General features: G+C 38.9%; 1 protein-coding gene across 1 annotated transcript in view; it reads right to left on the bottom strand.

Moving 5' to 3' along the window:
• The window catches only part of LOC103043285 (choline O-acetyltransferase), a 38,358-nt gene that overhangs the window by 12,372 nt on the left and 10,002 nt on the right, over positions 1-15,984 (bottom strand). The window contains exons 4-7 of the mRNA XM_022666062.2: positions 15,860-15,978; positions 9,860-9,913; positions 8,534-8,723; positions 2,404-2,581 (exon numbers count right to left, since the gene is read on the bottom strand). Coding sequence (XP_022521783.2) covers positions 2,404-2,581; positions 8,534-8,723; positions 9,860-9,913; positions 15,860-15,978 — 541 coding nt within the window. The remainder of the gene's footprint in view (positions 1-2,403; positions 2,582-8,533; positions 8,724-9,859; positions 9,914-15,859; positions 15,979-15,984) is intronic.

Genomic DNA, 15,984 nt, shown 5'->3' with positions numbered 1-15,984 from the left:
TCTTTACTTGGATGTAACACCTACCCCAACCCTAACAATAAGAAATCAAGTAGTAAAACTTAAAAAGTGTTAAACAAACCAAAATACTCTGTGAAGCATTTACTATAGGTGCTCTTATCTGAGGTGCTGTCAACTTGTGGTTTCTGAGGCTGGTAACTCTGATGAACTTATCCTGTGCAACAGAGTTAACTCTTGGTCTTCTATGCTTCTTGGTGTGGTCCTGATGAGAGCCAGTTTCATCATGTTTTAATGATGGTCTTTGCAACTGTACTTAAGGACTCTTGCAAAGTTCTTGCAATTTTTTAGATTGACTGACCTTCATTACTTAAAGATTTTATTTTCTTTACTTAGTTGAATAATGTTGAGTTCTGGCCATAATATGGATTAGAACATTACTTAAATAGATATTAAATAAAATAAACTTAAAAAAATTAAATAAACTTAAATATGTTTTATGTTATATCCTGGTTTGGACTGTCTCTAAATAGCATTTAACCCTCCTGTGTTCATTTATGTTCATTTGTCGGGAACAGCAATGGTGTTCCCAGGTCAATTTGATCTGTTGCATATTCAATTATTCAATTAATATCCAAAATAATAATTATTCCAAAAAAATCTAAACAAGCAATGTGAATATTTTATTACTAACTACATTTCTAATTATTCTATCAATATTTAGTGAAATTGTGTTCCTTACTTCTCACAGGTAATGGGTCAATCAGGATAATTCACTTGTTCTAAAAAAAAAAAGTTTTTTTTTTTATGTTTCACTACTATACTACTTTTGAAAGACCAACATATTAAACATAATAGCTTTACATAACATTAAAACATATATATATATATTTTTTTATTTGTTTAGTTTTTGTTTATTGCAGGTGGTTATATGTTGATTTCACTTATTAAGGCAAGCAGAAGAAGTTTCATACTGAAAAAATACTTTTAACAATTTTTTTTAGATCTTCAAACTTTACAAAGGGGCAGTTTGCCCCGTAACATAACAGGAGGGTTAATACATTACTTTCTCTTCTTTTAATAGTGACCACTGCATGCTGAATCTATTGCAGCAGTTCATGGGTTAAACTGTAAAGCAATTGCTTCGTTTTTTTCTCTTATGATATGCAAAGTAAACAGAGCACAGGGCTGAGCTCAGTCCTGTCATTTGATAAAATGTAAATGGTTTGATAATGAAATACATAAACCACACATTTGTTTTGGGACGTTACACTTCCTGGATGAACTTAAAATATTAATAGAAAAATTCACTCTTTTTCTGATCCTTTAGGCTGCACTGAAAACTCAATGAAGGCAGTGTGAGACACACTAGTATCTAGTGTACAGAATAGAGTGATGATGCTTATTTTTTTTTTGGACAGTTTTTTTTTTCTACAGTTTTCTACTGGATCAGGCTATAAAGGGTTAAAACTTATTTAAAGGGGACATATTTTGCCTCTTTTTACACATTACAAGTTAAAATAGGTCTGTGAGCTACACAAAACAAGTTCATGTAGATATTTGCACAACATTACACTCATATAAAGAGATATCACTAGTTCTATTCTGTTTACCACACATTAGAGTTAGCTTAAGCTATATCGCAAAACACAAGCAAGAGCACGAAACTCTATATTTGAAACTGGACAGCAGGTGTTTTTTTTTTTCGTTTTATCTCTTGCGATAAGCAAAGTAAACTGAGCTGAGCCTCAGTACCGTCATTGGATAAAATGTAAATGCTTTGATAATATAAACTTATAAACTTCCTGGACAAATTTGGAATAAAGGGGGAAATTCATTCTGCATATTTACACTGAGCATTTACCACACATGCTTAACTGTGAGAGAAGCACAAAACTCATTATTTGAAAATAGTACTTTCGTCTCCTTCATCTACTGACTTGCCACAGACAGTAGGTATAGATTCCTCCCTCAGACAAAGTCTGCAGGCTAATCCTGTTGTGCACTTTCTGAAACTAAACAAAATGACGTTTCTATGTTTCTTCAATAATCTAGTGGATGTGGTTCTGGTTGGGGTTGACAAGTAAGGAGTGATGCCAGGGTGGTTCCATGTACATTTCCTTACTATCTTCCTATTGTGATGTCACAATAAGGGAGGCATCCAAATGGTTCATAGAAGCATATGATTCCTAAAAACAAACTCATAGAAAACAGATGCATGGATGGATTTTTTTGGATGGAGTGTTTATAGGGACAGTTAAGACCCAAGTGGAAATACAAAAGCGAGAAAAAAGTACGTTTTTACATGTCCCCTTTAATATACAAATAAAAACTACATATGCCACTGCTACAGAACACTGTGTGCTCAGCTGCCTTTTTTATTTAAGGATTTTTTATAAATATTTTAACTGTCAAAGCTTTCACTGCCACATCAACATGACCTCTGACCTTTCAGCAGGGCGTCTCGAGCTTGAGCCCACTCGGTCCGTCCGTCGGAGGTCAGGAGGCCGATGGGGGTAAGCCTCTCCTCTGCATTTTCCGCCATTTTACTGATCTTGACCAGCTGAGTCAGCAAGTCACTCTCGTTCAGCCTCCGGGATTTCTCCATCAGATTCAACACAAAGAACTGTGGAGACAGACTGCAGCTCAGCTTACTGACCAGAAGAAAATCACACCAATTTAAAATCACCCCTTAACAGGCAGGATTTTTGTAAAAAAAAAAAAAAAATCAGCCTAAAATAACATCCCTAAATTTTGATGATTTCTACTCAAGCATTACATAAAAAGGTTTCAAGTTTAATAAGGAGGTTGTAGTCAAGTAAATCTGCAAAAATTAGCTCTTTTCTGAACTTCATTTTGAAATCAATACAAATCCTGAATACAAATCAACCAGTTCATCTTCTCCAAACCTTTCATTTCATTACGTTTGTCTAGTTTTTACGTCTAAACATGCAGAATTTGGATTGATTCCTGTTACTGATCTGAAATTATTAAGTAAAGTAGACAGAAAATGGGAAGCTTCTCCAAGTGTCCTGTAGGAGATTTCAAAGCCCTCAAATTTAAAGAATGTAAATAAGTTATTTTACTGCAGAGAATAAGGGTTTTGTATCACCTACACCTGTAGCCTGTATACAGGTCAAGGCATTTTAATAGGTTAAAGTTTGTTCATCTTCTGTCCTTAACTTATGTTATGACCCCAGACCTCCACCTTTGAGGATAGAATTGGTTCAATCCAACAGATTGAACCAATGAAGGTTAGCTTGGTGTTGGGCTTTGTTGTTAATTGGTGGCACTTGAAAGCAATTACTAGGAGCATTTAAGCTCTTGAACCCTGGTCTCTCACTCACTTTTTTGTCTTCCTATTCACCACAATGTCTTACATTTTGATTTTGTTGGTCTCTTTCTTCTAGTTAATTGTCTTCGCTTTCTTTATGTTGCAACCCTGGAACAAGCTGGTCCATAACACTTACATTTACTGACAAAAAATAGCGCAACAAAGAGGTTGCGAGTTGAGAGTTGAAATATAATAAAGCTCTATAAGTGGTATAAGGACCCTGTGCACTCATTGCCTTATCTTTGGTTTACTGGTTGTCCTTTCTCAGAGCACTTCTGGTAGGTCCTGACCACTGTACGTACTGTAGATACTATAGGTACTCTGATATCCCACAAGGTTCTGATAGTTTTTTTTGATGTTAGATTCCAGTTGCAGAAGTTACTATACATTATTAATTCCTAACACTAACGATTTCATGGACTGGTTCCCTAAGAAGCATAAGTGAAAACACTGAGAACAGTGATTAAAAGAGAGATAAAAAAATTGCCAGTTGGAAGCCCTTCTGTGAGAGGCAACAGATGTTGCTGAGTGTCCCTTGTATCACTACTAGGTGTGACCAAATCTCACAAGTGATGGCTTCCAGATCATCACACCAGCAGTTATGAAACTATCCATCCATCCATCCATTTATCCATCTATTTCCTTCCGCTTATCCGGGGTTGGGTCATGGAGGCAGCAGCCTAAGCAGGGAAACCCTGACTTCCCTCTCCCCAGCCACTTGGACCAGCTCGTCTGGTGGAATCCCAAAGCGTTCCCAGGCCAGCCGAGAAACATATGTTTGTGGACACCCCTTCTAATGAATGGAGACAGCTTGGCTACTTTGAGTTGCACCATTGCTGACACTGCCTCCTGTGATGGTGAACAAACTTTAACATGACGGCAGCATGCCTAATGCCAGGAGTGGGGTAGAGGGGTATAAATCAATTTTACAGAAGAAACAATAAAGAAGTGCATGCCCCAAAACCTTTAGTCCAGGGTGTTAGCAACTCATGTAAGCACCAGAACCTTGCAAACCCATTACCCTGTCGCTGGTTTTAGTGGTTGTCCTTTCTTGGGGCACTTCTGGTATTTCGTGACCACTGCAGGTATTGGAGATACTATAGGTACTTTGACATCCCTCAATTGGGTATATTTGACAACGGTTGACGCCAGTTGCAAGAATGATGTGATTCATTCCTTAGATTAACGATTTTACGGCCTGGTTTCTTAAGTCCCAATACCTTTGGACCAAGATGTTAGCAACTCCTGTAAGCACCAGAACCTTGCGAACCCATTACCCTGTCGCTGGTTTTAGTGGTTGTCTTTTCTTGGGGCACTTCTGGTATGTCCTGACCACTGCAGGTACTGTAGATACTATAGGTACTCTGACATCCTTTAAATGGGTATATCTGACAATGTTTGACTCCAGCTGCAGGAATGATGTGATTCATTCCTAACACTAAAATTTTCATGGTCTGGTTTCTTAAGTCCCAATACCTTTGCACCAAGATGTTAGCGGCTTCTGTAAGAATCAGGCCTTGGGAACCCATTACCCTATCTCTGGTTTTAGTTGTTGTCCTTTCTTAGGGCACTTCTGGTATGTCCTGACCACTGCCGGTACTGTAGATACTATAGGTACTCTGACATCCCTCAAGGTTCTAATAGTGAGGAACTGAACCGAATTGGGTATATTTAAAAACGTTTGACTCCAGTTGTAGGAATAACGCTATTTATTCCTAACACTTGCGATTTCACGCCCTGGTTTCGTAAACAGTAGCATAAATGAAAACACTGAGAACAGTGTGAACATTGTGAATATTATAATGCTGTTGCAGCAGGAATGGACAGTTTCATCTCGAAGCTTCTGCTTTGCCACATTATCTGCATCTCTCAAAGCCAAATGAAATTAATCTGCTTGGAAACGTACAATTACTGTAATTTCCTGTGAGGGATTAAGGAGGACCGTCTGGAATGGATCCTTCAGCAAAGCCCGCTAACAGAGCCCTAGTCATTGTGCGAGGGCGGCTGTGGTGAACACTGCCAGCTCTGGTGGTCCCGGGCCCAGACACGGGTGCTTCCAACTTTCCAGGCTGCCAGACAAAGTGGCAGATCCAATCAGAAATAATCGAGTTAGCCGGCTGCATCTCCACAGGGAAGGGCTCGTTAGTGGCAGATAGACTGTTCCGGAATCGTTTCCAGGTACAAGACCCTCTGCCTACTCCCAACGCTGATAGCTCCACATGATCCACATGGTGGGAAGTAGGGGATGGTGGTATACTGGTATTACAGTCCATAGTTGAGGGATAAAGGTAATGTTTTTTTGTTTAAACATATTATAGATATGAATTAATTTCCAAATTCACTGTACAAATGTATTACTTATATATTATACTGTACTTATTGTTATTAAAATAGGTGGCAAGTTTTATTCTGTAGAGACAAGAAAACAAGCACTTGTCCTTCAATGTGAAACAGCACATAGTCAAATCTGATCTGAAATCACATTTCCGAATCTGAAATCACAGAAATTTTCAAGTTACGATACTTAAAACCTCAAGAATAATATCTCAAAGACAAAAGACTCAAGACTTGACTAAGACAGAGATCCCACATAGTAGAGACAAGACTCAGAGACAAAGTCCTTGACTCAGTATCAAATCCCAGAGACTCAAGACGTCACTCAAAATTCAACTTAAGACTCGGCTTACACTCATATTACACAGACCCAAAACTCTATTCACAAAGACAGAAAACATCTGACTCAGTCAAAGATTCCAGAGACTCAAAACCGGAACTTGAGACTCAGCTCAGGCTGATATCCTAAAAACATATGACTTGACTCAGACTGAGATCCCAGAGACTTGAGACTTGACTCAAACTCAAATCCCAGGGAATCAAGATCAGGCTCAGGTCCCAAAGATTAAATTAAGATTTAGATCCCAGAGACTCAAGACTCCACTCAGACTGAGATCCCAGAGACAATAGCTTTTTTGATTCAGTATCAATTTCCAGAGTCCTGAGACCTGACTCAAACTTCTGAAGAAACAAGATCAGACTGAGATCCCAGAGATTTGAGATTCAGGACTTGAGTCAGGCTGTGATCCCATAGACCTATGATTCAACTCAGACTCCCAGAGATCCAAGAGACATCAGATCTGACTCAGTCTCAAATACTATAAGACCTGACTCAGTCTTAAATACCAATGATTTGACACTTAACTCAGACTCAAATCCCAGGGAAAGAAAACTTGTCTGAGATTCCACAATTTTGAGACTCTACTAAGACAGTGATCCCAGAGTGTAGAGACTCGACTCAGACATTTGAGGTAATGATGGGACCAGTGTACAGCTCCACTTATCCATAACATTTGAGGATCCACCAGTATCTCCTGTTACTCTTGGTGATCTTAAACGTATGGGTCAGTTGTAGAGTTGAGACAGAGAAGGTTACAGAGAAAAAAACAGCCTTGACAAGATCTGATGCTTGTCAGTGGGCGGCTTTCATATCATTGCTCATGAATGTGATTAGCTCCATTGATCAATATCTCTGGTTGCAGTAGCAGTATGCTAAATGGCTCTGCAACGTGGGCTGCAGCCTAATTGAGAATTTATTGGGAAACATCTCATTGTCCACATCACTCCTGCCCAGTTTCACTAATACTATCTGCAGTTTGGTTTCTTAAGAAGCTTAACCACAGATTGGTCAGGAGATGATTTCCAGCTGTCATTTCCAAACGCAACTTGAGAATTTCAGATCTCTGTAACTCATTGATCATCTTTAGAAATGTAGGATGTCCCAGAGACTCAACACTTGACTAGAACTTGCATACCAGATTGTAATGATTTACACCACACTTCTTGAGACATCTTGAGACTCATTACTTGATTTAGACTCAAAACCTGTCTCAGACTCATGTTTTAGAGACTCAAGACTTGACTCAGATCCTAAAGACTCAAGACTCGCCTCAGACTCAGATTCTAAAGACTCAATACTTGACTTAGATGCAGATCCTAGAGACTCAAGACTTGACTCAGATCCTAGAGACTCAAGACTCACCTCAGACTCAGATTCTAAAGACTCAATACTTGACTTAGATGCAGATTCTAGAGACTCAAGACTTGACTAGAACTTGCATACCAGATCATAATGATTTACACCACACATCTTGAGACATCTTGAGACTCAATACTTGATTCAGACTCAGATCCTAGAGACTCAAAACCTGTCTCAGACTCATATTCTAGAGACTGAAAACTTGTCTCAGACTCATAGTTTAGAGACTCAAAACCTGTCTCAGACTCATATTCTAGAGACTGAAAACTTGTCTCAGACTCATATTTTAGAGACTCAAGACTTGACTCAGATCCTAAAGACTCAAGACTCGCCTCAGACTCAGATTCTAAAGACTCAATACTTGACTTAGATGCAGATCCTAGAGACTCAAGACTTGACTCAGATCCTAGAGACTCAAGACTCACCTCAGACTCAGATTCTAAAGACTCAATACTTGACTTAGATGCAGATTCTAGAGACTCAAGGCTTGACTAGAACTTGCATACCAGATCATAATGATTTACACCACACATCTTGAGACATCTTGAGACTCAATACTTGATTCAGACTCAGATCCTAGAGACTCAAAACCTGTCTCAGACTCATATTCTAGAGACTGAAAACTTGTCTCAGACTCATAGTTTAGAGACTCAAAACCTGTCTCAGACTCATATTCTAGAGACTGAAAACTTGTCTCAGACTCATATTTTAGAGACTCAAGACTTGACTCAGATCCTAAAGACTCAAGACTCGCCTCAGACTCAGATTCTAAAGACTCAATACTTGACTTAGATGCAGATCCTAGAGACTCAAGACTTGACTCAGATCCTAGAGACTCAAGACTCGCCTCAGTCCCAGATTCTAAAGACTCAATACTTGACTTAGATGCAGATTCTAGAGACTCAAGACTTGACTCAGATCCTAGAGACTCAAGACTCGCCTCAGACTCAGATTCTAAAGACTCAATACTTAACTTAGATGCACAAAACTTGTCTCAGACTCATATTTTAGAGACTCAAGACTTGACTCAGATCCTAGAGATTCAAGACTTGACTCAGACTCAGATCCTAGAGACTCAAGACTCGCCTCAGACTCAGAGTCTAAAGACTCAACACTTAACTTAGATGCAGATTCTAGAGACTCAAGACTCACCTCAGACTCAGATCCTGACTATAATGATCATAGTTGAGATTATAGTAGTAAGGTCTTACCTGGTTCTTGCAGGCCACTATAATGTGACCCGGTTCTTGGGTTTTGTTTGCTGCTGGGCTGCTCTGGGTGATCAGGGAGTCTTGTTTGAGTCCAGGACGTCTGTAGGAAGTGAAGAGGTGGTAGTACTGCTCCATACACAGCTCAGTTCCAGCCTGCTGCCCACGAGCATAATCCTGAGGCAGGGATCTCCTGAACCGACAGAGGACACACTGCTGTTACATACTGTACATCTTCTACTACAGACTGCAGACAGGAGTTTTTCACTGTTTTTTCCAATGTTGACTGTTGACTAGGCCTATCATCAAATTATTTTGGACACTTATAATTACTGTCATTTTAAGATAATTTTATGCTACTAATATAATTGATAATCTAATAATAGTGCAATTACACATTTTATAAAGTGCAAGTACTGTGGAGATTATGACCAACACCTAATGTGGGATGATAGAGGTAAAACATCTCACACTAGAGGATTTGGGGGCACTTTTTAACTCAGGAGCTTGATTGCAACTTTTATGATTGGCTTGTACATGTTCCCCACACTACCAGATTACCCATGTACTTACCAGCAAATTGCTTCATATTGAAAAAGAACAGAAAATTACAAAATCTTAATATATATTTATATGAAAATGTCTCACTTTAAAATACATATCTCTAATAACTGAGACCACTTCAGTTTCTGAATCAGTTTCTCTGATTTTGCTATTTATTGGTATATGTTTGAATAAAATGAAAATTGTTATTTTATTCTATAAACTACGGACAACATTTTTACCAAATTCCAAAAAAATATTGTCATTTAGAGGATTTATTTGCAGAAAATGAGAAATGGCTGAAATAACAAAAAAATATGCAGAGCTTTCAGACCTCAAATAATGCAAAGAAAACAAGTTCGTATTCATAAAGTTTTAAGAGTTCAGAAATCAATAATTGGTGGAATACCCCTGGTTTTTAATGCATCTTGGCATCATGTTCCCCTCCACCAGTCTTACACTCTGCTTTTGGATAACTTTATTCCACTCCTGGTGCAAAAATTCAAGCAGTTCAGCTTGGTTTGATGGCTTGTGATTATCTATCTTCTTCTTTATTATATTCCAGAGGTTTTCAATTTGGTAAAATCAAAGAAATTCATTTTTAAGTGGTCTCTTATTTTTTCTTTTGATTTTTTCTATCTTTTTACATCTGTGATCTACCATTTTAATCTGCCTGATGAAAAAAATCTCTTTAAAGGTGAGAAAGTTTAAAATCTTTAACAGCCAAAAGTATTTTTCGAAAACATTGATGTTTTTAGTGTGGAAATGAAGTGAAGAAGAACTTACATGTCCAGCATGTCTTTGTATGCCATAACACCTGTTATCAGATGAGCTGCATATCTGTATAGAGAACAGAAATACAACAGAGCATTAACAAAGTTGTGAAAGTATTCCCATTCATTCCTCAGGTAGAAGTATAGATACTAGTGTTTCAAATTCTTCTGCAGAAGTTGAAGTATCAACTCCAGCTTTTTACTCATGTAAAAGTGTAAAAGTACTGCTTTCAAAACTACTTAAAGTCTAGAAGTAAAAGTGATGTAAAAGGAAAAAAATCATTAAGGATAAAAGCTTAGGCTGCGCCACAGAAGTCTATAGTGTACCACCCCCCCTTCCTTCCCAAAACACATTTTTCTAAAAGCCATAATGATGTACTAGGCTCGATGTCTCACCTGCATATATGCCTATTGAACAATAATTCAGTATAGTACAATGCAAATATATCAAAAAGGCTTAGTTGGGACATTTTGAGTTCGTACGAGTTCTCTTGAGGCTCTGCTATGCATCATCTTCAGACTAGATTATATCCGTCTGCTATGTTCTTACTGGAGTGTGAGGTGAGGTGTGCAGGTGTATAAACCAATAGGGTGTCAGAATGTTATATGTTTAAACTTTTCTATATCCAACCACAATCTAATTCACTCTTTCTGGATGAAGAGATTTATCTGGATAGGGTTTCATTTGAACGATGAGAAGCTGAAATGGTTATTTTCAGATAAGTAAAAAGTCGTTTGAAAAATAATTACTACAGTAAAGCATAGATAACCAACATTTCTACTTAAGTAACTTTATTACTTGACACCTCTGAGCATTACCCCACTGTGACCCCAGTGTATCTGTTAGCTCCTTAAACCTGCTTATAAAACGAAAATACACCAATCCATACAAAACCATAAAAGCTCATCAAGAAAAGTATGATCTGGTTTACATAGACCATGAACAACTAAACCACAATAGGAAAGTCCTGGACAAACACAGTGTAATCTCAATTAGAACTCATGTAAACATATTTAATCCAGGCAGATTAGTTAATTCAGTGCAAACCCAATTTAAATAAAAATTTCAAATTGCATCACAGACAACAATTGGATGGACGTGGGCCACGTCTAGCAAAGATATGGCACGTTTGACCAACTGCTGGTGCTGGCAACCTGCATGTGCGCTGAAAATGGTCGGCATTTTGAAAATGCACATTTTTTCCACATTTTCCAAAACTTATCTTGTACACTTCTTGCACAAGTACAGTCAGAGTCAGATCTGCATACTGAACACGTTTATTTTTCGTTAACATAAAACGAGCAAAATGGCGAAAACTGAAAGTGACAAAAACAATTTTGTAAACTGAAACTAATAAAAACTGTAATTAAAAGAAAAACAATAACTAACTGTAAATGCATTCAGCGTTTATGAAACTAAAACAAACTGAAATTATAGACAGAATACTGTGATTAATCACACTATTTAAAAAGCTTTCAATATGAAAAGAGTTCAATTTCACTAACCACAACCAGGCCTGATTACTGCCAGACCTGTAGAATCATAAAATCATTTAAATAGAACCTGTCTGACAACATGAAGTAGCGAAAATATCTCTAAAAAAAAAAAAGATTATGCCTCAATCTAAACAAAGTCATTGACATCTGTCAGTCTGGAAAAGGTTGCAAAGTCTTTTCTAAAGCTTTAGGACTCTAGCGGACCACAGTGAGAGCTATTATTCACTAATGGAGAAAACATGGAACACTGGTGAACCTTCCCAGGAGTGGTCGATTGACCAAAATTGTTCCAAAAGGGCATGAACAACTCATCCAGGAGGTCACAAAAGAACCCAGAACAATATTTAAAGAACTGCAGGTCTCACTTGCCTTAGTTAATGTCAGTGTAAATCATTCAATAATATAAAAAAGAGTCTGGGTGGAAATGGTTTCCATGGGAGAGTTCCATAGCAAAAAACACTGCTGACCAAAAAGATCACAACGGGTCATCTCACATTTGCAGAAAAACAACATCTTAGTGATCTCTAGGACCTCTAGGACTAGGACTCTAGGAAAAATCTTCTTTGGACTGACAAGATAGAAGTGGAATGTGGAACGTTTTGGAAGGTGTGTGTCCCGTTAAAGCTGGCATAAAAAAACGAACAAATAATTTCACTTCTTAATTTATTTTTGAGTTGGTCAATTTGGGCGAAATGAATCAAACCTGATGTAATGTGTTTTCCATCTATTGGCTATTTTAAGCAGCAGTATTACATGATCTCTTGTGGACTGCTAGCTGTTCAACAGTAACTATAAATGAAATTCTGGTTCTTCCTTCAAAACAATCCAAAACATCCAACACAACTTCACCATTACCATCAACTCACTCTCAATCTCCCTGACAAAGGTTGCAAGGAACCTAGGAGTTATAGTTGATGACCAGCTCTCCTTTAAACACCATGTTGCCTCAGTTGCTTGGTCCTGCCACTTTATGTGCTTTACTTCATCATAACTCAATATTGCCACCCAACTCTTGGTACAAGCTGTGGTCATCTCACGCCTCGACTACTGCAATGCAATGCTTCCCGGCCTATGTAGTAAAACCACAACAGAGGGTCCAGAACACAGCAGTGCACCTGGTCTTCAACCAGCCAAAACGGGCACATGTCACCAAACTCATCATTGAGCTCCACTGGCTACCGGTTGCTGCTGGGATCCTCCAGTGAATGGATCCTAGCTTTGCCAAACATTCACACAAAGCAATCCAGACTGTTCTCATACAGAGTTCTTCCCCAATGGTGAAACAAACTACATCCACTACCAGATCAGGAGCATCCCTTGATACCTTCAAAAACCTCCTAAGGTCCGAGCTCATCAAAGAACACTTACTCTCCTAACACCCCTAACACCCTAACAAACTAACTAACCTGCTTTTTGCCTTGGTCTTTCATGTCTTCTGTTGCTAATGTACATCATTATTAATTTATATATTTATATTTAAGTCGCTATGTGTGCAATGCCCACATATGTGGTCCACTTCTTGCACAGATTGCTGGCTGTCATTCAGCTCGACTGGCTGAACAACAATACCGATTGAGGGTTGGGCAGGACGCCACATTAACCTTTACAGGCGGCTGTGGTAATACATCATTGCGCAGGGCTCCTGTAATGCTCTGCATCATCTCTCAAGATTAATGCTTTTTACCTTTGGAATCAATCACTGAAATGAACTCAGTTTAGTTTAGCTCAGTGTGGTTTGCAGTGTTCGCTATCTCTGCTGTGTTACTGATAGTCACTGCAGTGTGCTGAGTGATGGACGCACAAGAGGTGTATCCAGTTAGTGTTCTGATACTTACTGTACTGGGCTGAGTAACACTCTGAAGACTCTGAAGAGGGGTTTCCGGTTAGTTATGTCACAAATTTGGTAAAAAAAAAAAAACCAGCTTTTACAGCCATAACTAAGATCTGTATTGCTGTTTAGTGATTAAAGGAGGAACTGCAGGGTCATGCCTCAGCAACTTAAATGACAACAAAATATGACATTGTGAGGACATTAGAAAAGATGTCCTTAATTCTATCTACGAGATAACATCTACATGACTTCGGACAGCATCGTCAGAACTTGTTTTTTTCAGCTGGGAGAAACTTCAACAACAAACACAGCTCATCCTCCCTCGCTACTATCTGTACATCTTCAGCCTGCAATCTCATTACTCGCTCATCCTCAACCACAAACACCAGCTGACTGCTGAGAGAGATACTCTATACAGGAAAAAGTATTGGTACATGTGCTTGTTCATTGTTTCTTCTCAGAGTGCTGAATGTTGCCAAATTTGTAACAAACTTATATGTATATATGTAGTATTTGTGGAATGTATGTACAGTAGCACAGTGACACAACTAACCAGAAACCCCTTTTCAGAGTCTGTTACTTAGCGCAGTACAATAAGTCTCAGAACACTAACTGGATAACCCCCCTTTGCGTTCATGACTCAGCACTAGGGGTGTAACGGTACAGAAAATTCACGGTTTGGTTTACACCTCGGTATAAACCCCACGGTTTGATATGTTTTCAGTTCATAAAGAGACTTCTGAAACAATGAAGGGCTTCTGCTTTTGTTGGAAGCCCTGCCTTATCTCTTCTGTGCAGAAAAGACATTTTACTAGATTTCTACTAGAGCATTGCTGTGAGGATTTGCAGACCATTGAAGTGACCCAAACTGACAGAGACATTCCTAAAAACATTTGCTGTGTGTGGGTGAACATTATTCTGCTGAAAAATGGCAGTTGGAAGCAATGAATATATATTTAAGCTGTTAGAGTGCCTCTTATATCTACTAGGGGTGACTGACTGTCGTATTCGATAACTCCCCAGATCATCACACCAGCAGGGGCAGCAGTGTGTCGCTCCACAGCAGAGGCAGGACTGAAACGTTTACAATAAAAGTTCAGTCTGTAACAGTGCGGATTACTCATTTACGACAACAGAATAATTGAAATAAAAATGGACCTCCTCTCATGACCTTACATTAACCTTTCATGGCCTTAACACACCCTTATTCAACCCCCTACACACACACACACACACACACATTCTCACACACACACTCAGGGTCTCACAGGGCTGTTTAGGCCTGTCAGTGCTGATTGAATTAAAGTGTGTGTGTGTACCAGAGCATGTTCTCCTGCAGTTCTTCACTCAGATTGATGATCCTGTGGAGCTGATGGAGAATTACTGCAGTGTGTTCTGGGTAATGTTTCCTCATCCACCCAACACAGCTCAGCCTTTTAATCACACTCTCTCACTCTACCTCTGTCTCTATCCCCAGTTCTACCTCTTTCTCTCTCTCCTCTCTCTCTCTCTCTCTCTCTCTCTCTCTATGTCTACCTTTTTTCTCTTTCTCCTTTTCTCCAACCCCCTGCCAACCTATCTACCTTTACCTCTTTCTTGCTCACTCCATATTTTCCTTTCTTTCTCCCTCCCCCTTTTCTATGCCCATCTCTGCCTCTCTCTCTATCTCTCTCTCTCTCTTTCAATCACACTCAATCCCTCATACTACTACTCTCTCTTCCCCCATGTCCCTCTACATCTCTGCATTGTTTTCTCTCTCTCCATCTTTACCTTTCTTTCTCCTTTCCCCCTTTGCTTATCTCTACCTTTTTCTCAATTTTCCTCTTTCTCTTTCTCTTTAAACATTTTACCTATCTTTTTATATTCACCCAACACAGCTCAGACCTTTAATCATGCTTTCTTTCTCTCCCCCTCTCTCCCAATCTCTCTCTCTCCATCTCTGCCTCTCTTTCTCTCTCCCTCTCTCTTCCCAGCTTTACCCATCTTTTCTCATTCATCCAACACAGCTCAAACTTTTAATCACACTCTCTTACTCCACCTCTCTCTCTCACCAACTCTCTCCCCATCTCTCTGCTCATCTCTAACTTTTTATCTCTCTTTCTCTTTCTTTCCTTCTTTCTTTCTACCTTTCTTTTTCCCTTCACCATCTCTATGCTCATCCCTACCTTCTCTTTTAATCACACTCTCTTACTCTACCTTTCTCTCTCTCACACTCTTTCTTTCTCTCTTTCTCTCTCTGCCCAACTTTATCAATTTTTTCTAATTTATCCAACACAGCTAAGACTTCTAATCACACTCTCTTACTCTACTTCTCTCTCTCTCTCTCTCCTCATATTTTTTTCCTTCCATGTCTGTCTGTTGCCCCTCTATCCACCTTTCTCTCTACTTTATTCTTTCTTTCTCTCCCCATCTGACCTTTCTTTCTCACTCGCTCCTCTCTGGACATTAAAAACAGCTACTCCAATTATTTTTTTATTACTCCAAATACCTTTGATTTCAGAAGAAACACTGAATCAGCAGGTGTCCTAAAACTTTTGTCCATATTTTATGAGTTCTCTAAACATGTGTAACTGTGTGATTGTACAATTTTATGTTTTTTATGAATTTATTAAATAAATATGAAATTAAAGCTAAAGCTGTTTACAATGTCTGGCTGTTATATCCAGGTCAGGTACTGTTCCCTACCTGAGTGAATCATCCCGGCTCCGGAAGTTCTGCTGAGGGAACACCAGGACTGGGCTGGAGTTCACAGGTAGAGCCAGTCTGTTGTTCAGGTACATGTCCTCCAACCAGTAATCATATACCTAAAG

This window comes from Astyanax mexicanus, chromosome 15 (genome assembly GCF_023375975.1).
Source record: "Astyanax mexicanus isolate ESR-SI-001 chromosome 15, AstMex3_surface, whole genome shotgun sequence".
Taxonomy (NCBI): Eukaryota; Metazoa; Chordata; class Actinopteri; order Characiformes; family Acestrorhamphidae; genus Astyanax; species Astyanax mexicanus.
This window is presented reverse-complemented; position numbering and strand designations above follow the sequence as displayed.